The 26,638-nt window shown below is 40.2% G+C and overlaps 2 protein-coding genes across 6 annotated transcripts in view; one reads left to right on the top strand and one right to left on the bottom strand.

The window, feature by feature from the left end:
• Positions 1-20,856, bottom strand: part of PLAA (phospholipase A2 activating protein) — a 35,008-nt gene extending 14,152 nt beyond the window's left edge. The window contains exons 1-8 of one of the 2 annotated variants that reach the window (XM_081152378.1): positions 20,477-20,856; positions 12,819-13,012; positions 10,016-10,116; positions 9,811-9,931; positions 7,216-7,383; positions 6,627-6,762; positions 4,170-4,339; positions 406-563 (exon numbers count right to left, since the gene is read on the bottom strand). In XM_081152378.1, coding sequence (XP_081008504.1) covers positions 406-563; positions 4,170-4,339; positions 6,627-6,762; positions 7,216-7,383; positions 9,811-9,931; positions 10,016-10,116; positions 12,819-13,012; positions 20,477-20,625 — 1,197 coding nt within the window. In that variant the 5' untranslated portion in view covers positions 20,626-20,856. The remainder of the gene's footprint in view (positions 1-405; positions 564-4,169; positions 4,340-6,626; positions 6,763-7,215; positions 7,384-9,810; positions 9,932-10,015; positions 10,117-12,818; positions 13,013-20,476) is intronic. The other variant, XM_081152379.1, reaches the window with a different exon arrangement.
• Positions 20,857-23,652: 2,796 nt separating this feature from the next.
• IFT74 (intraflagellar transport 74) overlaps positions 23,653-26,638 on the top strand; it is a 74,595-nt gene continuing 71,609 nt past the window's right edge. For 2 of the 4 annotated variants that reach the window (XM_081152401.1, XM_081152404.1), the window contains exon 1: positions 23,659-23,835. The gene's annotated coding sequence lies outside the window, so the exon portion shown is untranslated. Of the gene's footprint in view, positions 23,836-26,638 lie in introns of all 4 variants that reach the window. The other 2 variants (XM_081152402.1, XM_081152400.1) reach the window with 2 other exon arrangements.

Genomic DNA, 26,638 nt, shown 5'->3' on the forward strand with positions numbered 1-26,638 from the left:
CCAAAAGTATTAACTGTTACCATGCCCTGCTCACCAAAACATTCTGACATTGTAAGCACTGCCCTGCAGGGTCCCTCATGTCTTGTCAAGTTAAATATAGGCATGAAGCATTAGATGAAAGTGGCGCAGAAGCTCCTAATCCAAAGTGGTTGAGAACAGCTTATGTATGGTAATTACTAAAAGACAAATAATGCCTAATCTGTCTATGAAATGCAGCTCTCCCTACACAGAAAGAGATTCTTAAAAAATCTAATTCAAGACAAGGAAAAGAATTTCCCCACAGAAATGTATTTTTAAGTGTTAAAACACCAAAGAAAATTTTATAAGCATGGAGAAAAGGGAAAAGAAAACCTTTGTCAGATGCTTTTACGATAAAGGTTAATTAGAAAACAGAAGTCAACGTACTTTCCCTTCATATAAAACTTTTCCAGGTGTTTGCTGATTAGCACCAGATGAGCCGACAACGTCGCCGATCTTAACCCACCTCCCTTCACTCACACTCCACTGATAAGCTTCGACTTTCTCCCCATCTCTGATCAGGCGAGTCTGTCCTTCTCTAGAGCCTTGAAATAAAAAGTTTGAGAATCAAACATAGAATGGCAGAGTAAAGTTCAAAAACATTTAGATAGAAAATTGTTAACATTAAAATTTATACATAAAGAGAATCTGTATTTTGGCTTATTAGAAAATTTTATCAATGTATTATTTTTAATTCTACTGGAAAGTGGCATAAAAAATAAAGATTAAAAGGAAACTTTATTAAATAATGGTTTAAAACATTTGATTCTAGCCCGGCCGGGCGTGGCTCAGCAGTTGAGCGTCGACCTGGGATACAGGCGATCGCGGTTCGATTCCTGGTCAGGGCACATGCCCGGGTTGCGGGCTCCATCAATGACTCTCTCATCATTGGTGTTTCTGTCTCTACCTCTCCCTCTCCTTTCCTCTCTCTGAAATCAATAAAGATATATTAAAAATAAATAAATAAAAATTTGATTCTAGAAAATAGCTAGCCCATCAAAATTAAAACAAGTTTTATTACTGAGTATCTTCTGATAACACTTCCATTTCAGTAAATGACTCTCCATTCTTCCACCGCTGCTCAGGCCAAAAAGTATAGAAGTCTCATTCCTCTTTCTTGCAACCCCACAGCCAATCCTTTAGCAAATTCTATCAGCTCTGTCTTTAAAATACATCTAGAAAGCTATTTCTTCTCACCATCTCCATTGTTACCCGTTCATATAAGCCACCATCACTTCTCAGTTGGAATTATTCAATCGCCTCCTACTCCTGCCTTGGGGCCCCTACAGTCTGTATTCAACCCAGCAACCACAGAAATTCTTTCAAAGGTTTAAGGAGCTCCTGACACGTCTTGGCTGGAAACCCTTCAATGACTTCCCAACTCACGCTGGATTAAAGCCTAGGTCACTGCAGCGGAGCACAGGGCCCAGATATAGTCTGCCTCTATCATTATTTCTGACAGGACCTTATATTCTCCCCTCACCCATCACCCTACTTCAGCCAAGGAGCCTTTGCACTAGCTACTTATTCTGCCTCCAATGCTCTTCACACAGCTGCTGGCAAGATTTGCTCCCTTGCCTCCTTAAAGACTTTACTTGAATGTCACATTCCCAGCAAAGCCTTCAGTGGCAGACACCTAGCTGTCCTCCAGAGATTCACGCTCCTATTCCATACAGTAGAGCTGTGACTGTCTAGACAGAGACTACACTATTCAGCCCCTCACATCTTGTAGTCCCTAGGTGTTACACACTGAGTATACACTCAGTGCCATCTGGGTGGGTGATATAGGCCAGTTGTAGGCCTTTTCCATCATCCTAGCTCCCTTTTACCCTGTTAGGTGGATCAAAGTCTACACTCAAGAAACCTTTGACAACACGTTGAAGATGGTGGCTTCCATCAGCCTGGGTCCTGTGACCCTGAAGAGCAAAATTATTCTACAAACATGCTCCAGCACACCCTGTCATCAATTGAACTCTGAATGTGCAATCAACTTTTCTTGTTAAGCCACTGACATTTCAGGGTTTATCTGTGTTTATCTGTTACAGCAGCTAGCACTATCCTATTACACATTCCCTGACCACTGTATTTAAAATGATAAAACAGCTACAACCCTGGCTTTATTTTTCCCATAGTATTGTACTTATCAATATCAGACAAACTTATATATTTACTTTTTAATTATCTGTCCCCTCATATAGAACATAGATTTGTATCTTCTGTTATCTGTCGTACTCCCCAGAGTGTAGAACAATGCCTGGCACACATTAGGCACTTAGTAAATATTTATTGTATGTATATACACAGTAATGAAAAGATTACATTTTGTAAAGAATTGTAAAAATATCAAAACATGATATTCATGAAGTGGTTCTCAAAGTTTTGGTTTCAAGATCTCTATAGTTGTTAAATTATTCAGAAGCCCAGAGAGCTTTTTCTAATGTGGGTTATTATCAACTAATTTATTGGATTTGAACCTAAAAATGAGAATATATTTACTTTATGGAAAACAATAACAGGTCCAGTACATATTAAATAAATATTTTCAGAAAAAATAAATTTTTAGAAATCTAGTGAAAAGACTAGCAACTGTTTCCCATTTTTGTAAATCTCTTTAGTCTCTGATAGAAGAGAGCTAGAATTGCCATACCTGCCTGTGCATTCAATCTGTTGCAATGTGTTGTTTTGGTTGAAGTGTATAAAAAAAAAAGTTGAAAAAGAGAAGACTAGTTTAATAGCCTTTTCATAAAAATGTGGATACTGTACAAGTAGGTCCTTAAAGGTTACAATTTAGAATCTGAAACCCTATCAGTGAATTTGCCTTCCTCTATTAAACTAAAATCTATTGGTCTACCTTCTACTTTGAACAGATCTTTTTATACATTCATGGTTTTGTAACACTATGAGCTGACATTTGGAAAATATTGATTAAATTAACTATGCAGATCGCCCACGTTTACACATTTTATTATTCAGTATCATACAAAATCACACTGTTAATAGTACTACTGATATAATTAGGACAGTCTTGTAAGTATTGGGAAACTATCAAGCTCCTGGTGGCAGATAAAGATTTTCTAAAATTTCAATTCGCACTTGAAAGTTTGAATTTTATCTCTGGCAAAAAATATCATCAGTTGTTTTCCTTAAAGTGACAAGCTCACTTTGTTCATTTTTTAAAAAAACAGCCTGACAGCCTGGCCAGGCCTAGCTCAGCGGCTGAGCGTCAACCTAGGATCCAGGAGATCGAGGTTCGATTCCAGGTCAGGGTACATGCCCAGGTTGCGGGCTCCATCCCCAGTTGGGGGCGTGCAGGAGGCAGCTGATCAGTGACTTTCTCATCATTGATGTTTCTATCTCTCTCCCTCTCCCTTCCTGTCTCTTAAATCAATAAAGATATATTTTTTAAAAAAAAAGGCCTGCCAAATGCCCAAGCCGGAATAACTAGTTAGTCGTTCTGCAATATAAAAATGACATTCCATGAAAAAAGTGAATAGTTCAGCCTGCAACTTAAATGACTAGGCCAGTACTTATCCTTCCTTACCCTTCACATACCACGGTACTTCGGTGTCCTGTATGTGTAATTACATTGTCATCCAGAATATTTTTTAAAAGTACTAAAGGGGTGAAGACACAATAAAATTAATTTTTAATGCTTCATCAAGGATATTTTTGAGGGCAGATTGCTGTCTTTTTAAACTATGTGTGCTGGTGAAGAACACATGACTACCACATAGTCTGATGTGACTGCCTTGGTTTGTGTACTAGGGAGCCAGCAGTGTTTTTGCACTGTGTTATTTGACTTTTACAATAAATGAGTAGCAAAACCACCTTTTCTTATCGCTTTAATTATTCCAAAATTTTGGAATAACTGATAACAATTTTACTACCAGATAACATTGGCCCGGCCAGTGTGACTCAGTGGTTAAGCGTTGACCTATGAACCATGAGGTCATGGTTCAGTTCCAGGTGATGGCACATGCACGGGCTGCGGATGGGGGGGGTTCGGGCTTGATCCCCAGCAGGGGGCAGCGGATAGATGACTCTCTCTCTCATTGTTGATGTTTCTATCTCTATCTCTCTCCCTCTCCCCTTTCTCTCTCTGAAATCAATAAAAACATATTAAAAAAAAAGCATAACACTGAAATATTTACCAGGTTCATTCAGATGTTCCCTCCCAGGAAGCTGCTCTGCATTAATGTCCCCTAAATCACCAGTTTTGGAATCAATGGTTGCCTGAGAGAGTTCTTTTTCAAAAGCCTTGATTTCCTCAGCACTCGCTGTCCGATCCACTGATTCTGTAAACACTCTAATAATACCATCACTATAAGGAAAAACAAACTGATTTTAAGTCATTGTCACATTGTATGAACGTTATCACATCTGAATGATCCAAAGCAAAAATAATCTTTATTTGTGAATATGAGAAAAGTTACTATGTATTTATTGCTGAATATAGCACTATGCTGACTTGAGCACACACTATCCTCTATTATTTTCTAAAGCGATGTATAGGGTGAAAAAAGACGAGGGAAGCCCTGGCTGGGTAGCTCAGTTGATTAGAACTTCATCTGGATATACCAAGGTTGCAGGTCCAATCCCTGGTCAGGACACATGCAAGAATCAACCAATGAATGCATAAATAAGTGGAACAACAAATCAATGTTTCTCTCTCTCTCTTTCCCTTTCTCTCTCTAAAATCAATAAATTTCTAAAAGAGCACTATATTTAAAAAAAAAAAAAAAAAGACTAGGGGAAAGTTTCTGGCAAAGGACAGAGAAATATATATTTAACATACTTTTCCATTCCAAGTTAAATATTTACCATCATAAAAATCTAGAGACAAAGCGTATCCTTTAAAAGTCAATATTACATAGGAGTTACTGTATAAAGAAGGGTTGTGGGCTGGTTTACTTTATTAAGGGCTCAAATACCCAACATAAGACTTAGAAGGTAGCAGATGCTCAATATCTACTCCTTAGGGAAACATGGAGTCTGCCTTTCATATGCCATTAACTAGCAATGTAATCCCAATTAATAAAAACAGCCTCACCTTTGGACTAGATGGCAGTCCTAACCTCTATTCTCAGAAAAATGACTTCATTTCCATGATTTCTCAATTCTAAATCCTGGGGCAGGAAGGCAAGTTAGCTACTTTCAATTGTACCCAATTCTATAGAAAACTTCCTTACATAATCTTCCACTGACAGCAATTTCACTTTTTTAATTCATTTATTTTTTCTTCAACTTTAAATATGCTAAGGAGGGGAAAAACTAAGCCAACAAATCACCTGCTGGCGCAATGAAAAAGGAAAATCCCTCCACTTTATTAGACCCTCTCTATCCCTTACTGCTTTTTCTCCTTGCCTTCAATGTCAGAGTAGTCTATAATCCTTCATCCACTATTGCCTTATTTACCTTCTATCATTTTCTACCAAAATCTAATGTAAACGTCATTAACATCTTTTAAACCAAATCCAAAAGCTTTTCCAACTTTCTATCCTTAATTCCTCATGTACTTGTTGACACTGATCACTCTCCCCCTCCAAAATCTCTCCTTTATCTCTGAATTTCAACATCTGGATTTCTTTTTCTCTACTCACAGTATGTCAAGATTTAGCCTTTTAGTTTTCGCTCCTCCCCCACTATGCTTCCTCCCTCAGAGAAAGGTGGTCCATCATTTGACATTTTTGTGCAAACTTTTATCTTCAGTGTCAGTTGTTAGGCTACACCATGCACTGGCATGAATGTGGCTGATCACCACTTGGACCCCACAGAGTCTAAAACCAGAGTCATCACCTGTGCACCAAGCCAGTTCTCCCAAATTCCCATTTTTATTAGTGCAGACTCCAATCACCGGAAGTCTGAAGCTTCTATCCTTCTTTCGCCCATTTCTGATCACTTCCCTCTGCAATATCTCAGTTTTGGTCATTTATCCAATAGCATTATGGGGCCAATATTCATAACTTCACACCCTTAATAATGCAATTGCTTTCTAATTGGCTTTCCTTCCTGTTGTCACCACTAATTAAATAAGACCTACATATTTAATAATTCACAAGGTCTGCTTTAATCACATCACTTCTTGCTTAAGAGTTACAACCCTTTAATCCCAAGCACTGAATCTAAAAAATGCCTGGCACTGAGCTTCTCCAGAATTAAGCCCCACCTTATGTACTATCCACTTTCCCCAGCATCAGTCCTCCACCATTTTCCTTCACCTCCTAAGACATCACTTTCATTCCCATGCTGCACCTTTACTTACACTGTTTCTTTTGATAAAAATCCTCACTTCCCTTCTTACTCATTATCTTTCAAAATCCCATCCAGATTTCTTCATCTCCAGAAAGTTTTCCCACACCAAGCTCTATCTTTACTAATTTATTTTGCATTCAGAGTTTCAACTGTACAACTTACAGAACAATACTGGTGTAATAAGTCCTGCATCATTAGTGTAAAAGCTATTATACCTACTACTATTTTGTTCAGTAACAGAATGGTGCATATGTTCTCTCCAATTCACTTAAAATTCCTTATGGCTTATCTCTGCACTCTAATGCCTACAAAGTCCTAGACACATATTAATTCTTGATTGACTAGAAAATAAATACCTTGCACCAACCACAATGTCACCATTGTCTAGCACACAGCAGCACCATATAGACTGAGCTGGAAGTCGGATTGTTTGAGCACATTCCCCATTTTTCCAGATTCTCAGAGATCTGTCTTCTGCTGTTGTCACAAAATCTAAAATTGATAAATACAGAAAAAATCAACTTGAATAAATAAAATTAAGTACATTGACACATACCATCTTTCTACACAGGCAGACCTTTTTAACCTCAAAGTATTTTAAAATTATAGTTTTACGTTTTATGTATTTGCCACTTATTATACAACTTTAAAACATGTTTTCACACACTTTACATCCTACATATTATTCTTAACACCAATAAATTATGCAAAGCCTTTCCTCAGATACCTCAGACCTTTTCACAACCGTCAAGTGTGAATTAATATAAAGATGATCATACAATTTTCTCCTTTAGGAAAAAATGTGTATGAACTAAGGTTATTAAATTATTCAAGTTACAGTTAGTAAACTGATTCAAGTCATCAGCCCTCTATCCCTCACCTCAGGAATATGATGGAACAATGGTCAATACAAAATTTTAAATACATGGTATAAGATAATCTTACCTTTACAATTTGGAAAGACAGATATGCTATAAATATAATTTGTATGTCCATAATATACTTCAAGACACTCGCCAGTGATTTGCCACCTTCTAACACTGGCATCATTTGCACAGGAAAGAAATTCTGTTTCACTTAAAATTGCCAAACCTCTTACACAGTCTTCATGCCCTGTATCCAAAAAAAACCGTAAATCAATAAAATAGATCATTTGGTTAATGGCTCTATGTACTTCGTTAACATTGTAAAACACATCAGTGAATAGTAAAACCTGATTTCAAGTTTCAAAACTCAGTTTTTCTGTAGAAAAGCCTGGTAACCAAAATTTATATTTTAGGTTTGGCCCTATCTTTTTTCTCACTAGTCTTGGAAAGTTATTTTATATTCATCATATCTTCTCCAAATTATTTCTTAAAATCCTCCAGAAACAGAATTTTGATCCCTAGAATTTTCTTTTTTTACCTGACAATTCAACTTTTCTTTCCCAATAACTGGGATAATTCATAACACACACAATATTTAAATATAACAGAAAACATAACAAGGAATAAGCACGTATTCCTTGCTATGTTTTCTTACCACACAACAGTGAAATTAATATTTATAAAACACCAGAGAAAATTAAGAAAAACTAAGATTACAAAGAAATTGTAATTATTTAAGAGTTTGAAGTATCAAAACCATCAGAGTAAAGTAAATTTTATTAAAATGTGCAAAAATAGGCTGAAAAAGATTCTCTAAAACACCACAATTAGTGGCAAAGCTAAAACAAGAATTCAAGTTTCCTGACTCATTATCCTACCTCCTTTTTAAAATTAAGTTATTTACTTTTAATTCTCACCCCAGGACAAGTTTAGAGGAAGGAAGGAAGGCAGGCAGGCAAGCATGGGTGGGGGGAAGAGAAAAAGAGAGAGAAAACATCGATCATCGATCAGTTGCTTTCCATACATGCCCCAACCAGGAATTGGACTCACAACCCAGGTATGGGCCCTGACCGGGAATCGAATAGGCAACCTTTTGGTGCAGAGGATGACACTCAACCAACTGAGTCACTCTGTCCAGGCTATCCTACCTCGTTCCATTCCATTAAATCCTAACTTCTACCCCTTTCATTCAACCAAAATGCAAATATTAAGCCAAACATTGTGATTTATCATTGGAAACATTTTATAATTTATATAAATGCAAGCATTAAAATGATAAAGTAAAAACCAATGATTACTGATTTTTTAAAACAGCAAGAATTTATGGAATAAACTCGTTGCATAATGTTCTTAATTATGTAAATGGAGATATATTTGATAAAATTCAATTTCTTTCAATGTTAATTGAAGCCCTGCTGAAAATATCATTGAATTTTTTTAAGGACAAAACATTCTCTGAAGCTTGTGATCTAATAAAGAAAATCAGAAGTTAAAACACCTTTCCCATGCTCAGTATTTGCTAATTTAGTTCAGCTATCACAGATCACTAACAGCTTAATACATATATGTATGTATGAAAGCAAAAACAGAGAGATGCTTATTATAACTCATTGTCCGATTTCCATCTATAGATAGTTTTAACTTCATGAAAGGACTTCTTGCAGTGTTATCCTCCAGGGAATTCATCAACTTTAAAAAAGTAAATAAAAGAAAAATATCAACAAAAAAATTCACACCCAAAATGTAAGTGCCCCACAGATAAAAAACCAATACTATTATTACACAGCAGATACCTCAGTGTAGGAGTTATTTAACAGGCAATGTTTAAAAAGACTACCTACCTAAACCACCACATAAATAGAGCCTGAAATGTATTATTAAACAATGTACTTCAATATTAATAAAAGCACTTATGTTTTCTTCCATATATATGAAGCTAACTCTACTGATCCATCATTAATAAGGCTGATGCGCCTAGACCATGTGGCTCAGCAGTTGAGCATTGACCTATGATCTAGGAGATCGTGGCTCGATTCCCAGTCAGGGCACGTGCCTGGGTTGTGGGCTCTATCCCTGGTGTGGGGGCGTGCAGGAGGCAGCCGATCAATGACTCTTATCACTGATGTTTCTCTCTCTCTCTTCCCCCTTCCTCTCTCTGAAATCAATAAAGACATATTTTTAAAAAAAGACACACACAAAAAAATAAGGCTGATGCTTGGAAGGTTCAAACTGAACATGTTCAAAGGACAAGCAAAACCATCACTGCATACCACAAATTACATATATATAATTCATAGAACCACATTACACATATTATAGCATATCAGGTACCTATTTATTAGTCCAATTTGGTTGTTTAATGAGAGGTCCCATTATATCTTTTAAAAAGATATGTGTTTGCCCTGGTCTGTGTGGCTCAGTTGGTTGGAGCGTTGTCCCATGATCCACAGTGGGGGTGCAGAGAGGAGGTAACCAACTGATGTTTCTCTCTCTTCCCCTTCCCCTCTCTAAAAAAATCAGTAAAACACATCCTTGGGTGAGGATTAAAAAAAAAAAGATACGTGTGAAATGTTTTTCAAATACCACTTTCAAGCTTCTAAACCTTTGAGAAAAAGACCATCTGAGAAAATATGAAGCAATGAGATTATAAAAGTTGTCTATACTCTGATATTACCTGAAAAAGTCCTCTCACATCTTCCAGCTTTCCACAGTTTAATAGTCTTGTCTGCTGATCCAGTTAACATTAAACCCTGTTCAGGCAAGATCTTTACTGCCCAGACTGCAGCTGTATGACCCTGTGAGTAAAATGGGTAATTTAAGTTGCCACAGAACCATCATATTTAATTGTTATCTAGCATATTCAAACAGAACTACTGTACCTGTAAGGTCATCATGCATTTGTCATTCAGCCAGACTTTAGCAGTGGTGTCCCATGAGCCACTAAGTAATGTCCCAAATTTTCCAGATGAAAGACTACAAACTAAAGGAAAAAAAGGCACCAGTTAACACATTTCCATATAGAAAAGTGTTCAACCTTGTTAGTTATTAAAGCATTGCAATTTTAAAGACACTGTCATAGTATATTAGCCAAATAAGGCTTAACTCAATGGAGATGCAGAAGTGTGCAGTGGTCAAAACTGTTGTCAGACCACCTTGATGCAAGTACTAGAGATGCCATTTATGAACTGTCTGACCACAGGGGTATTACTTAACCTCAGTTCCTCATCTCTAAAATAAGGGAACAGGATTACGTGGGTTGCACAATCCTTTCCAGTTCTAAGAAACTACATAGAAAGACAATTATTTTAAAATGCTGTTTATATAGATACTTAGGGTCACTTTAATTAAAATGACAAAACACTGGAGCCAAGCTACATGTTCAACAGTAATGGAATGGTTAATCAAATGTTTTATTGATGTAAAATCATATAGGCTAAAAATTATAAATGAAAGCTCAGTATACAGCCACTTGTTGGTTCCATGAAGGATGGAGCTAAGCAGAAAAATGAGAAGAGGGACTCAAAGTCTGCATACAACACAGTGAAAACAATAGACCTCTCTTTTCAGCCTATTGGGTCAGGAAAGTGCACCCTCACCCACTGCAGGAGATGGAGATTTATTCTCTGGTCACAGGAACCAATTGAAAGAGGATTCCCATTTGAGAATCAAAAAGAAAAGAAAAAAACCCAAAAACATTAGGGAACCAACTCATTTTGAAACCCAGTAAAAGAGGTGGGAGAAGGGACAAGGAAAGCATTTAACCTGTCCTCTCTGTATAAAATTCTCCCATGGTAACCAAAGAGTTAATGAAATGCTGGATCTATGCAATGATCATCAATAAATGCTAAAAATCATTACATAAAAGGCTGATGAAAATTTTATAATGAATGGATATACAACACTTGAACCCAACGATCAGTCTGAACATCACAAAAAGATAGTATGTGCCTCCTGATGTGTTAAACAGAAAAAACCACAATACTACCTATAAAGTGTTCTTGCCAAAACTTGAATCTGTACCTGATCAAGCTTCTAAATCTAACTAACTTACAAGACATATAGTAGGTTGAGGAACTTAAAGGGAACAAAAAGGCTCTAATCAGGAAAGTTCCGATTGCGGGATATGCTCCAGGTAAAATAAGCAGTTTCAAATGGAGAGGGGTAAAAAGGGAAACAAACTGACAGATTCAAAGACACGTGGACCTTGTTTGGGTCACAATTTAAACAAACTATAAAAAAACATTTAAGAGACAACTGGGTAAATGTGAACATTCACTGGACATTTGATAATAAGAAATGACATTTTGTTTTTGTTTAAGGTGTGAGAACGATATTGTTTCAAAAAGAGAGAGAGAGAATCCCCCTCTTTTAGAGTGGTCAGCAAACTATGGCCTGTGGGCCACTTGTTTTTGTACAGCGCACAAACTAAGAATGGTTTTTACATTTTTAAGTGGTTGGGAAAAAATAATCAAAATATACTTTCTGACATGAAAATCACATAACTTCCAAATTTCAGTGTCCATAAATAAAGGATTATTGAAACACAGAAAGGCTTAATTCATTTATTTGTCAATGGCTGCTTTTGAACACAACGGCAGAGTTGAGTGGTAGTGAACACAAAAATATAGCCTGCAAAGCCTATAGTATTTGCTACCTGGCTAGAGCTGCATATTAATGTATTTACAAATGAAATAGTACATAGAAAATTTTCTTTAAAATAATCTTGTGAAAGAAAGGAAAGATGAAACATGACAGAGCTTGTGTTGATAGTCCTTGAGTAGAAGAGGTCACTATTCCGTTAGATATCATATATATATAACTCAACACATTACTGTCTCTACTTTTGTATATAGTGAAGATTTCTATAAAGTTAAAAAAATATATGTAGCACTCTATACTGAAGATTTCACATACATACACACAAAACATTTTACAAACTCCTTAATGAAATTAAGTTTAAAATGTTTATGGGACACACTATTTGCTTACAGAACTCCCAAACTATTCTAGATACATTAAAAAATAAATACACATACTGCACTGATTAAGCATATCATTTTATAACAAAGAGCTGCTAAGCCATACTCAAATGCAGGAAACTCAGAGAATCAGAAATAGTATATACAAATCATAGAAAACGATATTCAGAAGTATTCCTCTTCAATGATACCAGAGTTCTAAACACATTCATTTAGCTGTACAAATACAGACATAACAGTCAAAAGATAAAGAAATACTCTTAGTTTTCCTCAGTAAATTCCTTGCACAAAACAGTTGAAAAACCAAAATCACAAAGTATATCAAAATTATACAGCTTCTTCCTTTTATAACTGAACACTTCACTTTTTAAATATACAGGGGTGGAGAAAAGTAGGTTTACAGTTGTGAGCATGGGAGACACAGAGTTCATTCATGTATTATCTATTAATTATTGTATTATTTGTATTATAACTGTAAATCTACTTTTGTCCACCCCTGTATAAGCATGAGAAGCTTTACTGTTAACAGTAAATCTGTAAGAGAATTTAAAGAACAATGCCGATCCAAAAAGGTTTTTACTATCAAGCCTATTAGCTAGAGGTTAACAAACATAATAAAAAACAGGAAAAATGAGTATGTAAACTTTACTTTCAAATGGACAATTATTTTTCAAATAGAAAAACACCAAAGCGTTATACTCACCAGTATTTTTGTGACCTTTTAATATATAAAGTGGTGCTGGACTCTCCAGTGAGAAAATGCAAATATTGTGGTCATTTCCTCCAGTGGCAATTAGTCCATGAGGGTAAACATCACTTGAAGGTATGATGCATACACAAGATACAAAATTGGAGTGGCCACTCATACAGTGCATTTCTGTGAAGCCCCTGTTAAGACTGGAAAGACATGACAACAAATAAGACATACATTTGTTCCCTAACTTAGCTTAGGACGTAGCTGTCAAACTACTCATTTTCATTCAGTGTCTAGTTGAACTGTATATAGAGCACACGCTATTTCAAGTATCCATTGTTTTAAATTAAATATTAAATAGCTAAATTATATCAGCTGCTACAAAGGTCTACATCAGATTTGGAAAAGTTTAATTAGGTTTTCACTGATAATAGTATGTTAATTAACAGGAAGGACAAGGAAGGAAAGGGGGGTAAACAAAATATCTTAAGTGGCTTTTCCTCATCCTCCATCTTCATTTCTACTTACCAGTAACTGTTACCCTAAGAAACCCCTGGTGAATTAGGATCATGGCATCCACTATCAATAACCCTCAAACACAGTGAGGACATTTTCACACTAGGGAACATTAACTTAGTACCCATATACTTGTATCTAAATAGAATATCAATCATTCTCAATACGCAAGCTAAAGGAACTAATACAGCCATGTATGATTGCTCTAGGGACACAGCACAGCAACTCCCTGGGGACCAGGATGATTGCTAATTTGTTACTCAGTCACTTGTTATGCCTTACATAACAAGTCAAACAACAGATTATGATATACTACATGAAAGGCAGTTAGCTGCTGAGAGGAACAGAAAGAATTATATACCTGATTCAAGCTAAATCAAGGAGTTTGCAGTCTAGTTGAAAGAGATGAGACAAGTACACATAAAGAGAGCAAGACTCCTGGGTAAAGACTGAACACATCTATTTTCACTTCTTTCCCAAACACCACTAAAGCATTGTGTGCGTGCAAGCACACACATTCCAGGAGGCAAATAATGCTGCTAATTCTTGAGCCTTCTGGGGATTCACTGGTTAATTTCCCTGGCGCCTGCTTAGAACTCATTTTTCTGATGTCTCCCAGACCTTTACTACTTTCCTGTCAGCTTCAATACTGAAAGTTATAATCCTGTTCTTTTTTCTTTCTTCCTAGCCTGTGGTTTATGTCTTTTTAAAAATATATATCTACATATATATGTACACATAGATATACGCATGTACATATGTATGTATGTATGCAGGCAGCAGGGAAAGTAGAGAACCAATCTACCAATGAATCCCCAAAAGCTCAAGAATTAGCAGCACTTTGTATGTACCTCTAAAAATGAGGACAAGAGCCTGGAAGGCATGGCTCAGTGGTTGAGCATCAACCTAGGATCCAGGAGATCGCAGTTTAATTCCTGGTCAGAGCACATGTCTGGGTTGCAGGCTCGATCCCCAGTGGGGGACGTGTAGGAGGCAGCCAATCAATGGCTCTCTCTCATCACTGATGTTTCTCTTTCTCCCTTCCTCTCTCTCTCTAAAATCAATTTTTAAAAAATGGGGACAAGAAAAGGTAGGAACCAAAATAAGGAAGACTAGTTGAAAGTCTTCAGAATCAGTCAGAAGCTGAATTATGTGAAAAAAATCTTCAAAGGAAGGTATTTGGTAGTAGCTATTTTTAACTTGTACACTTTATTTCGGTGGGGTTTTAAAATTGTGTTTTTAGAAACCATTTTATCAGTAAGCCCAAAAAAACTTAAAAGACAGGACATGATAAAAAAATCTATATTATGTAAACCACTAAATCTACCTATGTGTGTCCCTTAGCATCCTAGTATAGATGTTTGCATGCATCTTTTGTATTGGTCTGTGAAGTTCTTAAGGGCCGAATCCAGGCTTGGTTCTTTTTATCTTCTCAAGTTCCCAGCACAATATTCTACATGGTAAGAATTAAGTATTTCTTGAATCAATCAAAAATATTTAAAGTATTAAAGGGAAAGCAGTTAGACACCCTAGCCAGATGACTGCCCCTCTTGCACCCAGCAAAAGTCTGGGGCTTTTTCTTTAGAAAGGTGAAAGTCTTATGGGGGACACAGAGCATAGTTGAGCTCTGGGGTATGAAGAACATGTACATTCATAATGGAGGCCAAAACCACAAAAGACAAAACCCTGGCGACCAGGCAGTCACCCTCTAGGCAGACCAGCCCAGTGAAACGGTCCAGCCAGATAACCCGTGTGAAGCTCCCAACCAGCAAGCCCCAGCCTTGAGCAGAGTGCAGGCTGGGAGCATTCCAGTTCTCCACCCTTAACACTGAGCCCAGAATAAGGATTGTCAGACATCTGGGGAAAGGGTTCTCCAGCAGGAAATATATAGTGACCAAAACAAACAGGGAGGGGGAAAAACAAATTTGGAGGAAACAGAATACTAAGGGGAAAATAAAAAAGTCAGCCCTGGCCGGTGTGGCTCAGTTGGTTGGAGCACCAAAGGGTCTCAGGTTCGATTCCTGGTCTGAGCATATATCCAGGTTGCAGGTTTGATCCCTGGTTGGGGAATGTATGGGAGGCAACCGATTGATGTCTCTGTCTCTCTCTCTTTCTCTCTCTCTCTCCCCCTTCCTCTCTCTCTTAAATCAATAAAACATATTGTTGGGTGAGGAGTAAAAAAAAAAAAGAAAAAGTTTTTTTAAATCATTACCATACTTAGAGATATTGCAGCCACAAAACAAGAACATAATTTCACAAGAAGTCAAGGCAATTCCTGAGAAAGTATAGCAAAAAGGGAAGGAGAGAATTAAAAGAAATTTAGAAACAAGTTCAATATCTGGATAAAAAGTTCCAGAAACGAGAACAAAGAAAACGAAGAGGAGAAAACCAAAGAATTTAAGATGTCCCAGCCCTAGTCGGTGTGCTCCGTGGTTAGAGCGCCCGCTGAGGGACTGAAGGGTCTCGGTTTCGATTCCCAGTCAAGGGCATGTGCCTTGGTTGCAGGCTCAATCCTGGCCTGGTCAGGGCACATGCAGGAGGCAGCAAATCTCTCCCCTTCCCTTCCATTTTCTCTAAAAAGTCAATGGAAAAAATATCCTCTGGTGAGGAATAACAAAACAAAACAAAAGGCAAGAAAATGTCCCAGAACATATGGCTGTGAGTGTTCACATTAAAAGTGGCCCTGAACAATGGATGAATATTGACAGAACAAAATAATAGGTCAAGAATCAGAATGGCTTCAGTCTTCTCAGCTGTAATATTAGAGGCTAGAGTAAAATGGGGCAATGGCTTCAAAATTCTGGAGGAACATTAGAATGACACAAATATTTAACTTATTATTCAAGTAGCAAGGCAGAGTAAAATCCATTTCGGACTTGCACTGTATTTCAGGAAGCTCCAGGAGGATGTGCTCTAATAAGGCATCAAGGGAGAAAACCAAGGAAGAGAAAGTAAAAGGACACTGAGAACAGAAATCCAACATAAAGAGGTCCAAAGGGAATTGAGGAGACGATAATAAAGGGAGATCCCAGGCAAACAGACCAAGTCAGAAAGTTTTCACCAAAACAAAGATGAAACTGTAAAATATCCAATATGTCTAAAAGTCTCAACAGGAGATATACAACTAGCATTTATAGCTGAATTAGTGATAAATACATAAAATTAAGCAAATGAAAACCAAAAACAAGGCAATTAGTAGCTATATAAAGATCATAAAATTGTTGAAGAAAAGTTATCATAGTTTACTCCACAGCTTAGGTGCACACAGACTCTGTACAGTCACGAAATATTGATTCAGTTTCAAGTTAAGGTAATTTAAGGGCATAGAAAGGGTGCATATGTGATGAGCGTTGGTAGAAATGAAGAGCTAGACTCTCATACTCCGCAATAAGAACTATAGAAAATACCTGAAATAAACTAATTTAAAAATAAAAAGAGCCCTGGCCAGTTTTGCTCAGTGGTTAGAGTGTCAGCCCTCGGACTGAAGGGTCCTGGGTTTGATTCCAGCCAAGGGCACATACCTCAGTTGCAGGCTCAATCCCTGCCCCAGTTGGGATACAACCAATGTCTCTCTCTCACATTGATGTTTCTCTCTCTCTCTCCCTCTCCCCCCGCTTCTACTCTCTCTGAGAAGCCAATGGAAAAAATACCCTCAGGTGAGAATAAAAAGAAAAAATAGGAATAAAAAAATAGCAATACAGTCATGCGCTGCACAATGATTCAGTTAACAATGGACCACATGTATGATGGTGGTCCCATAAGATTACAATGGAGCTGATTACACATTTGTGGTGATGCCTGTGTAAACAAACCTATTGTGCTGCCAGTCGTACGAAAGTATAGCATATACAATTATGTACACAGTAATGATAATAAAAGACCATGTAACTGGTTTATGTATTTACTGTACTATGCTTTTTATGGTTATTTGTGAACAGTACTCTTTCTACCTATAAATAAGTTTGCTTTAAAATAGTATTCTGTGTTACACCGCAGGAGCCTCCTCATACATCTCCTGTTTACTGCTTCTGAGTTGTATTATTTTCTCTGTGCATGATTTAATCTGTTGTTTTATACAGTAACATGCTACAACACGCTTGTATTCTAGGAACATATAGCCTAGGTATGTAGTCCAGATATATCACTTAGGTTAGTGTAAGTGAACTCTGAGGTTCACATAACAATGAAACCACCTACGGACACTTTTCTCTGAACCTATCCCCCTAGTTAAGCAGCACATGAGTGTACAGCATTTTATACATAGATATGGAAGTAAAATAAGAAATAAGCAGTTAGGAGATGAAAATTTACCTCCAAGAAAGGGAAATGGGGAGGGGAAGGGACTAGATTTGATTTCTTTTCTTTTTTTTTAAATATATCTTTATTGATTTCAGAGAGAGGAAGGGAGAAGGACAGGGAGAGAGATAGAAACATCAGTGATGAGAGAGAGTCATTGGTCGGCTGCCTCCTGCATGCCCCCAACTGGGGAATGAGCCTGCAACCCAGGCATATGCTCTGGCCAGGATTCGAGCCTCGATCTCTTGGATCCTGGGTTTGATTTCTTAACAAACCCTATAGAAATATATGTCTAAGGAATGTTTACGAGACTGTGGCATGATCAGGAAAGATTTAACACATGATGTATAATCTGCTGTTGTATCTGTCAAATATGGGTCGTTTTCAAAAGGCAAAGCAATAGTTGGTGATAGACTTTAAAAATCCAATTTAATATGAAGTGGGCTTATAGAGGCCTGAAGCAGTCTCAAAGAATGGCATGCAGCTGACTGGTTCAGTTTAATGTACAACCAAAAAAAAAAAAGAAAGAAGAGAAATATGTCTCCTTTGTGAAGGACCTTCAGAAAGCCCAGATATTTTTTGGGTTCTCAATGGGCTTTTGTGAAACACAGTTATCTGGTTTAGTCCACCCTAGAACTACTTCGCCTCCCTGAAACTAAATTCCCCCATCATTTCCAGTCCATCCCTACACTAACTACCCTGATCCAGAACCCTACGGAAAACAATTTTCACTTACTACTTGGCTCACAGCACTTCCTTACTATATTAATATACAATAAAATAGGACTTGTCAGGATATCAGCTATGAGGACACTTTTATAAGACTAAAAGTATGGTTGAGGCACTCTAGTTTGGGATGCGTAAGAGGTTCATCACCCAGTGACTATGAGATGCTCTACCCTAAGCAACTGGAAATTAGAGGTAAAACTATCTTATCTCTCTAATCACCCACCATTTAGCGCTGTGCCTGGCACAATGCAAGCTCTCAATGTTAGGTGAAAAAATACATGAATGAATTTTGAAAAAGAAAACCAAGAAACAACATGAGTTAAGGAAAAGAACCAGTCTTCAAGTAGAGGATCATTTCAGCCCAAAGTTCCTCAAGGTCCTGGTAAATGCAATCACTCCAGTGATTTAAGTTCTTGTCAACTTAACACACTCATATACAACATGTAAAAGTTTAATGACAGGATTCAACTATGACAACTGGAATCCCCTTTACATACTCCTTACTGCAATGTTTATATCCTATTGGGCATATGCTTCTAATGACCTCAATTTTAAATGTACACACTTACTCGGTAATTATATTCAAATACACAGAAAGTTATGTATTACTGTTATGAAGTGGTTTGGAATATCATAAAACCATAGAAGTGACCTTTAGAAGTCATCTCATCCAATTCAATAAAGGAGTTGGCTCTACAATATCCCTAGTCTAGTCTACCATGTCCTGGCTACACTACTGCAAAAGCCTCCAAACAGATCTACTTCCACATTTAAACCTTTGCAATCCATTCCCCACCAGCAGCTAGCAGAAACTTGTCAACAGGTAAATCAAATCATGCTGCTCCTTGCTGGGAACCCTTTAATTCTTCCAACTACTACATCCCTTCCTCAGCCTTCAGACTTGCCCCACCTCACAGCTCATTCCCTCCTGCACAAAGGGATTTTCCTCTTTCTCAATCCAGAGCCTCTGTGTTTGTTCCTCCTACCACCTACGGTTCTCTTCCAATTCAACCTTCCTTATTCCGGGTTCCCATGACAAGCTCCATCTCAGCGTGAGATAAAAAAAACACCAAAAACCAAAAAACCAAAAAACAAAAAACCTCCTCAGAGAGGCTTACTTCTTTAACATCTCTCTCATCTCTATATGGACATTTGTTTTCTTCACAGTATCCGTGCCAAATATGTAATTATTTTTTTATCCACACTGTAAGCAAGCTCTATGAACACAGAGAGCTTGTCTCTCCTCTTATTCTTCTTTAGGATCCCAAACAAATACAAGGCACTCAATCAACAGTTATCATCTGAATTTATGGATGGTTCCCCCAACTCTAAGTGAAACCTCTACTGATGGGAGGCTAACAAAGTAACTCACCAAGATTTTTCTCTTTCTGAACTGAAATCTGATTTCCAGGTCCTAAACATCCTGTTACAATTTGCCAAATCTGAGCCGAACTCTTGAGCTTGATTTGGGCTGGAGCTAAAATTTTAACCTTCTGTGCCTTTTTGTTTGTTAGAAGGCAATAGGCTTTCTCTCCTCCGGAAAACAACACAAACCCCACACATTCATAAAACATTTGAGAGGTTTCACCCCCCTGCATCTACGTGCATCACAGCCCGCAGACTAAGAAACTATGACTTGGACAACGAGAGAGGAGGCAAAGCAACTTTCTGCGATGCAATTTTTGAGAACTGCGGTTCTCACATTGGAAGGAAGACTACAGAGCACATTCTAGGGCAGATGTTTTCACGTCGCCTCGTTTAGGAAGGTGCACAGGGCGCCAATAAATTTTCAAATCTTAAAGACACATGGGAAACCATCGTCCAAAAACCGAAGCCCCAGGAGATAAGACGTTCGTCCAAGGTCACCCACTCGCTAGTGGCCACGTTAGGACCTGAAAGCAGGTCTCTGCGGCCCCAATCCGGTGCTCTTCCCACCAAACCGTGCCGGTTTCCCACACTGCGCGCCCGGAGCGCCAGCGCCCTCGGGATGGGGGGAAGGCAGACTTAGGGCAGGCCGGGAGAAAGGGAGAGGGCAGGAGGGCAGGGAGGCTTCACTCTTCCCACCCGCGGGAGGGAGCTTGCAACACGGCCCAAGGCGGCGGGGGCGCGGGGCTCGCAGCGCTCACCTGTCCGGGACCCAGAGGCGGGTGGTCCGGTCCCGAGACACGGACACAAAGGCGCCCGGCGGATAGAGGCAGCACACCAGGCCCCGCACGTCCAGCTCGTGGCCCGGGAGCGAGCAGCTCAGCCGATACCTGGCGGCGCCGCTCTCCATGGCCCTCGTCCGTCCGGCGCCCGGGCCGGGCCCCGCGCAAGATCAGTCGGCAGGGGAGGCTGGGGGTGCGCCGGGCCGCGGCGGGCGAGGGGCCTGCGAGGCAGAGGCGGCCCGGGACCGGAAGCGCCCGAGAGCCGGTGCGGAAGGGCGGCGGGGAAGGGGCGCGCCGAGCGGGCCGAGTGACACAGCAACCCTGACATGCACGCCGGAATTCATCATCAGCCTCAGCCCGCCGTGACGCAGAGCGTGTGCGCCGCAGCCGCCGCGCCGACGTGGGGCCGGGGCGCGCGGCCCTCCCGCGCTCGGCACCGCGGCCAAGCAGGGGACACAGCGCCCGCCCCTTCTGCCCGGCACCCCAACCCCGGTCCTTGCCAAGCCCGCGTTTCCCCCGAGCCCCCGCTGAACTGTTTATTATAATACGGGATGCGGGAGTGGGACTACAAATCCCACCATGCCGCGCGCCAGGGGAGCGTGAGCCGCAGGCGCGCGGAATGCGGATATTTCAAATCTCGGTCTGCGGGGCGGCGCGCTTCCTGGTGGTTTTCTGAGATTGCGTAGAGCGATCTGTTAGGGCAGCTTCATCCCCATTTCCCCAAACCTCTTCAGAGTCTCCTGATGTTTTTTTGTTTTTTTTTTTACAAGTTAGACACTTTTTTAGTTAAAACGATAGAGTTTGGGCCAAATTGGAAACAACTGCTTGCCTTAAATTCTGTGAACACGAAACTGGGGTCTTGGTACTTAAAACTTTCTTTTTTGTGTGTGTGTTAAGCATTTAAAAAAGATTTTAAATAGTTCCAACTCACATCTGTATACATATGGGAAATGCTGTATTCCCCTCCCCTTCACTTCAAAGCACTGGCCGGCTTGAGCGTCCCCCAAGCACCAAAAGGAGCCGCAGGTTCATTCCCGGTCCCCGCCCAGGCCCCAGCTCCGTCCCCAGCAGGGGGCGTGCAGGAGGCAGCCGAAGGGTGTTTCTCTTCATCTCTCTAATCAATAAATACATAAAGTAATAATAATAAAAATAAAAGCACTGAGGGTGAGGCCCTAGCCCAGTAGCCCAGTTGGTTAGAGTGTCCTCCCGATCGCCAAGGTTGCGGGTTGGATCCCCAGCAGGGCACGTACCAGAATCAACCAATAAATGCATTAAAAAAGTGGAGCAACAACTCATGTCTCTCTCTCTCAAAATCAATCAACAAAGTATTTTAGAAAATAATAAAAGCACTGCCCTAGCCCGTTTGGCTCAGCGGTTAGAGCGTCAGCCTGCAGACTGAAGGGTCCCGGCTCCATCCCCAGCCCAGGTCAGGGAGCTTTCCGAGGCAACCAATTGATGTTGCTCTCACACAGATGTTTCTCTCTCTCTCTACCTCTCTACCTCCCTTCTACTCTCTCTGAAAAGCAATGTAAACAATATCCTCCAGGATTTAAAAAATAGTAAAAGCGCTAAAGGGGGAAAATATGCATAATATCAATAATCTCTCAGACAATATATGCAGTAGTTGGGCAGTTAAAGGTTGTAGGGGAAGAAGTATCTTTTTTTCTTTCTACCCTTCTAGGTTTTCTGCTGGGGCTCTGTAACAAAAGATTAACAAGGGAAAAACTAACAAGTTTGTTAATATGTACATCATATATACAAGAGGGAAACTCAGAGATAAGTAACTCACAAAGGTGGCTAGAGCTTGGGCTTATAAAGCATCTTAACAAAGGAACAATAAATTTTTATGGAAGTGACAAAAAAGAGAAGGACCTTAAGTATTTAGAGGCAACAAATTATGGAAAGGCAAATATATGAGAAACAGATGGTAGGTAAATACCAAGTTAATCAAGTTTGTTATGTAGGTTCCTCCTGTGCAGTCCCCAAGCTGGTAAAGGGTCTAAAATTGTCGCCAATGATCAACTTTCGTCCTTCCTGGTAGAGATGCAAGGAGGAAAATCTTTGAAAATGTATGTCATCTTTTAAGGAAATAGAGGAATTTTAAAGAGCTTTTCTTGTTATCTGCTTCTTTGCAATTGCCTTCACCTCAAAATAATCCTTATGCCAAAGCGGCGAATTTTGGGGTTGCAAATTCTACTACCCTTCACTGCAATGACCAGAAGGAAAAACGACCTCTACAAACACGTTGGGATCAAATTGGGTAATTTCATGAAAATGTTTTACCAACTTTGAGAACTCAGCCACATAACATTATTTTGCATTGTGTTGATTTTAAGCTACTTGCAGGCAGGCCCATAAGAGAATAAATCTGGATATAAGCAATGTATGCAAGTTGGAAATAACGTGAAAAATATTCAAAGTCCAGCGTGTACGCGTGTTATGACTGTAGCTGTGAAACTGGACCCCCATCAGCTGCAATAACATTTAAGCTCGTCTATATGCAGGCAGGTTGGAGAAACACAAACTGCGAGTTATTTTATTAGAGACGCGGGATTTGAGGTGCAATGCTTCTTATATTGTGTTTTTTAAAACGCTGATTTAAAAATAATTCTTTTAAGACCACCCTCCCCTTTTTTCAGCCTTTCTCGCAAACTTGAATCAAAAGAACTCTGAAAGGAAGCGTAAAGATAGAAGCTTCACGACAGGGGGCGCCAGACTCGCGCCCGTCCTTATTGCGGTTCTGAGCCCGGCAGTCCCAGCTCGGAGGGAAGCCACCACTAATGAGAAATAAAAAGTCTGCACGGCGCTGCCTACCACGGAAGAACTTCCAACAATTCTTATTAAAAACTCAGCGTATTACATTACACGGCAGAAGACGGGAGGTTACACAGGAGTGTAATAAAACTCGCTGAAGTGAGTACAGGCCAGGCACACAATAAGAGGGGTGGTTCCGATTTTTTTTTTTTTTTTTTTAAACCCACCAGGTTTTTCCAGAAAACGTTCCTTCTGGATCAACTCGCCGATTTCCATTCCTTCCAGCAAAGCACGGAGGCACCTCTCGCGAGAACATCGTACTCTCGCTTCGCTAGCGCTGGGAGCCGAGGCGAGGCCGAGGATTGGCTAATCAGGAGGAGGGGCCTCTCCCCCCCGCCCCCGTTGCCGGGATACGCGGAGGCGCGTGGCCTCCAGCGGCTTTAGGCCTGAGGGCCCCGGGAAGCTGCGCGAGAGTGAGCGGTGGGTGGTCGCGAGCGGGCGGACGCGTCGGCGGAGCGGGCTGTGGGCTCCGCTGCGGTGGCGTCGCCGAGCGTGGCGACTTCTCTCCTTCCGCGCCGGCAGAGGTGAGACACCCTGGGTCCCATCTCTCCCTCCCTGCCCCGGGAGCTTGTTCTCTTCCCTTGGAGATGCTGCTGCGCTCCAAACAACACAAACCCAAACTCTGGTTTTTAGCTGTTCTCCTCAGGCCTGGGGCCAGGCCGGGACGGTCCACCTCCGGCCCCGCCACGCGTGCACCGAGGCCTCTAACAGCCCTGCCAGGGCGAGACCGAAGGAAAGCGTTCAGGAGCCTCAAAGAAAAAAGGCCTGGGGGCTGAGAGAGCGTACCCCAGATAATAGCAGATCGCTGCCTGTCGTGTATAGCAGAAGGGACTTAGCAACTTAACACTAATTAGTATATGTTAAAATGGCTGGTTTAGGGAAGATAACGATAGTAGTAATAATTAGGAGCCAGGTGTTTTGTATTATACTACCTGTAATCGTAACAGCTCTGCAAGATGGAGGCTGTCGCCACACGTCTGTTTCACAGCTGAGGAAACCCCGCGGGGGGATGCTAAGGCGGGTAACGGTCAGCGCTCAAGTTTGTATCCCTAATACTTTCCAGAACCGAGGCCGGGCTGCTCCGAGGACGTGTGATGAACCCCGGAGTTAGTGGCTCGTGTGTTCCTCCTCCCGCCCTGTGATATTGCCCCCAGCACTGATCTCATGCTAGGCTTTCCCCGTGACTGGAAAGCAGAGGCAAAGAAAATGAGGTGGACTTTCGATGTGTTTTACGCTTTCTTAAAGCTATCGGGAAAGCTGGAGTGACGTTGACTAATTCTGCGGGAAACAAAGATTGATTGTGTTAGCTTTCTTTGGGATAAACCGTTTTGATCGTAGACCTCGTCTGCCTTTCAATAAGTGATTTCGTGAGCCCGGCCGGTGTGGCTCAGGGGTTGAGCATCTACCCGTGACCCAAGAACCAGGCGGTCACCTTTGGCTGGGGTCAGGGCGCATGCCCGGATTGCAGCTGGGTCCCCGGCAGGGGGCGAGCGGGAGGCAGCCGGTCAGTGGCTGATCCTTGATGTTTCTCTCTCTCCCTCTCCCTTCTTCTCTCTGAAATCAATAAAAGCATTTGTAAAAAAGACTTTTAAAGAAGTTATTTCATGAAACTCCCTTTTCCGTTTGAAAGAATAATAATAGTAATAACTGTTACTTTGTCCATAGAGTTCAAAACGTCAAGGAAATAGAAGAACCACGGAGCTAGTTGGAATGGGAAGATTTTCAGTTTGATGTGAACATACTCAGCGTGAAGCGATAATGGGATATCTGAGTAGAAATCTCCAATAAATTTGAACATTTAGAATTGATGCCCAGTTTAAAGGACATACCTGGAGACATTGATTTACGAGTCATCAACATAGTTGGAGTTATAAGGAAAAGGGTGAAAGATTATAGAATAAAAGCAATCCAGGAAGTAGGCATGGCCTATGGAAACTGAGAAACCTCGTAAAGTTTTGTAATTAATTGTCAGTGCCTTCACGTGGGAGGAAGTTCAGAAGATACAAAGGAGAGCACAAAGTTTTTGCCTGGCACTGAGATACTAGGGATCTAAAGATAAATGAGATCCAGGATTTTTCTTCAAGGGAGAGAAAATACTTGAGCAGATCATTTCAGTTGGTGTGATAGATACTGGGATAGGGATATGCCCAGGATGCATAGTAGCATATAGGACAGGCCTATAAATTCAAATTGAAGAAGGGTTATGGACTGGTTGTGGAAGGATTTCTAGGGAAGATAATAGGCAAGATTGTTAGACAAGTGGACCGGTAAGGATGCTAGTATAATAATCCACCAGAGTCCATCAGGCCCTGAACAATACTAGAGAAACAGAGAGGAAGGTACATGTTTAAACATTTATGAATAAAACCAGTAGGACTGTGTGATTAGCTTTGGGAAATGAGGGAGAGGAAGAAATCAAGGACTAAGTTTCTGACTGTGTGACTAGGAGGTGCTACCAAGAGGAAGAGCTGAAAAGGGAAAGGACTGAAAAAGGGCAGCCAGAAGAGGGGAGTGTCATGGAAATGGTTTCATGTAGGAGTGCACACCACTTACAGATGACATTTACATCCCTAGCTGCATTGGCAGGGTCCATTTGAAAGGAATAGTATAAATTGAGATGGTGGAAATCGTCAAGGTACAGAGTAGTGGATATAAGCTATTCTTTAGAGTTTAGCTGCATAAGAACAGGACATATGGGACAGAGTTAAAAGTGGTTTCAGGATCAAGAAATTAATTTTTAAGGTTAGGAGAGAACTGAACATAACAGACTGAAAGAATGAAGAAAGTTTAAAGATACAGGCAGGAGTGGAATAATTCCAAAGGAGATTGAGGTAGGAGGGAAGGAGGCAAGGAGAGGGAGTCTAGTGTCCCAAAGAAGATGGGATCAAGAAGGTAAATCAGAAGAGAAATTGGTGAGAATGGATGGCTGTTGAGATCAGAGGGCAGGATTGATATAGGTAGGTTTATGCGCTTCAAACATGACGGATTTTAAATCCTAATTTTGTCAGATGAGTAGGAAATTGAGTCATCTGCTGAGGGGGGCAGAAAAAGAGTGTAGCTAGAAAAGTGGTTAAGGATTGGAATCATTTAGGAGAGAAGTCACCTATCAAGGATAAATAAAATTTTCTGAGATGAGGGTCCAGCTAAGTTTTGGTGACTGTGACTTTGCAGTACTCCAGTCTGTATAGTTATGATTTTTACCAGCAATGTTCAGTAGTCCAGGTTGGATGTAGAGAAGAGTTTCTGATTTTGCCAGATGGGTTGAAGAAAGTTCAAGGATACAAATTAATTGATGGTGCTCGTGAGACAGTAGTTTAATGTAGAGAA

This window comes from Miniopterus schreibersii (assembly GCF_964146895.1).
Source record: "Miniopterus schreibersii genome assembly, chromosome: 11".
NCBI classification, from domain to species: domain Eukaryota; kingdom Metazoa; phylum Chordata; class Mammalia; order Chiroptera; family Miniopteridae; genus Miniopterus; species Miniopterus schreibersii.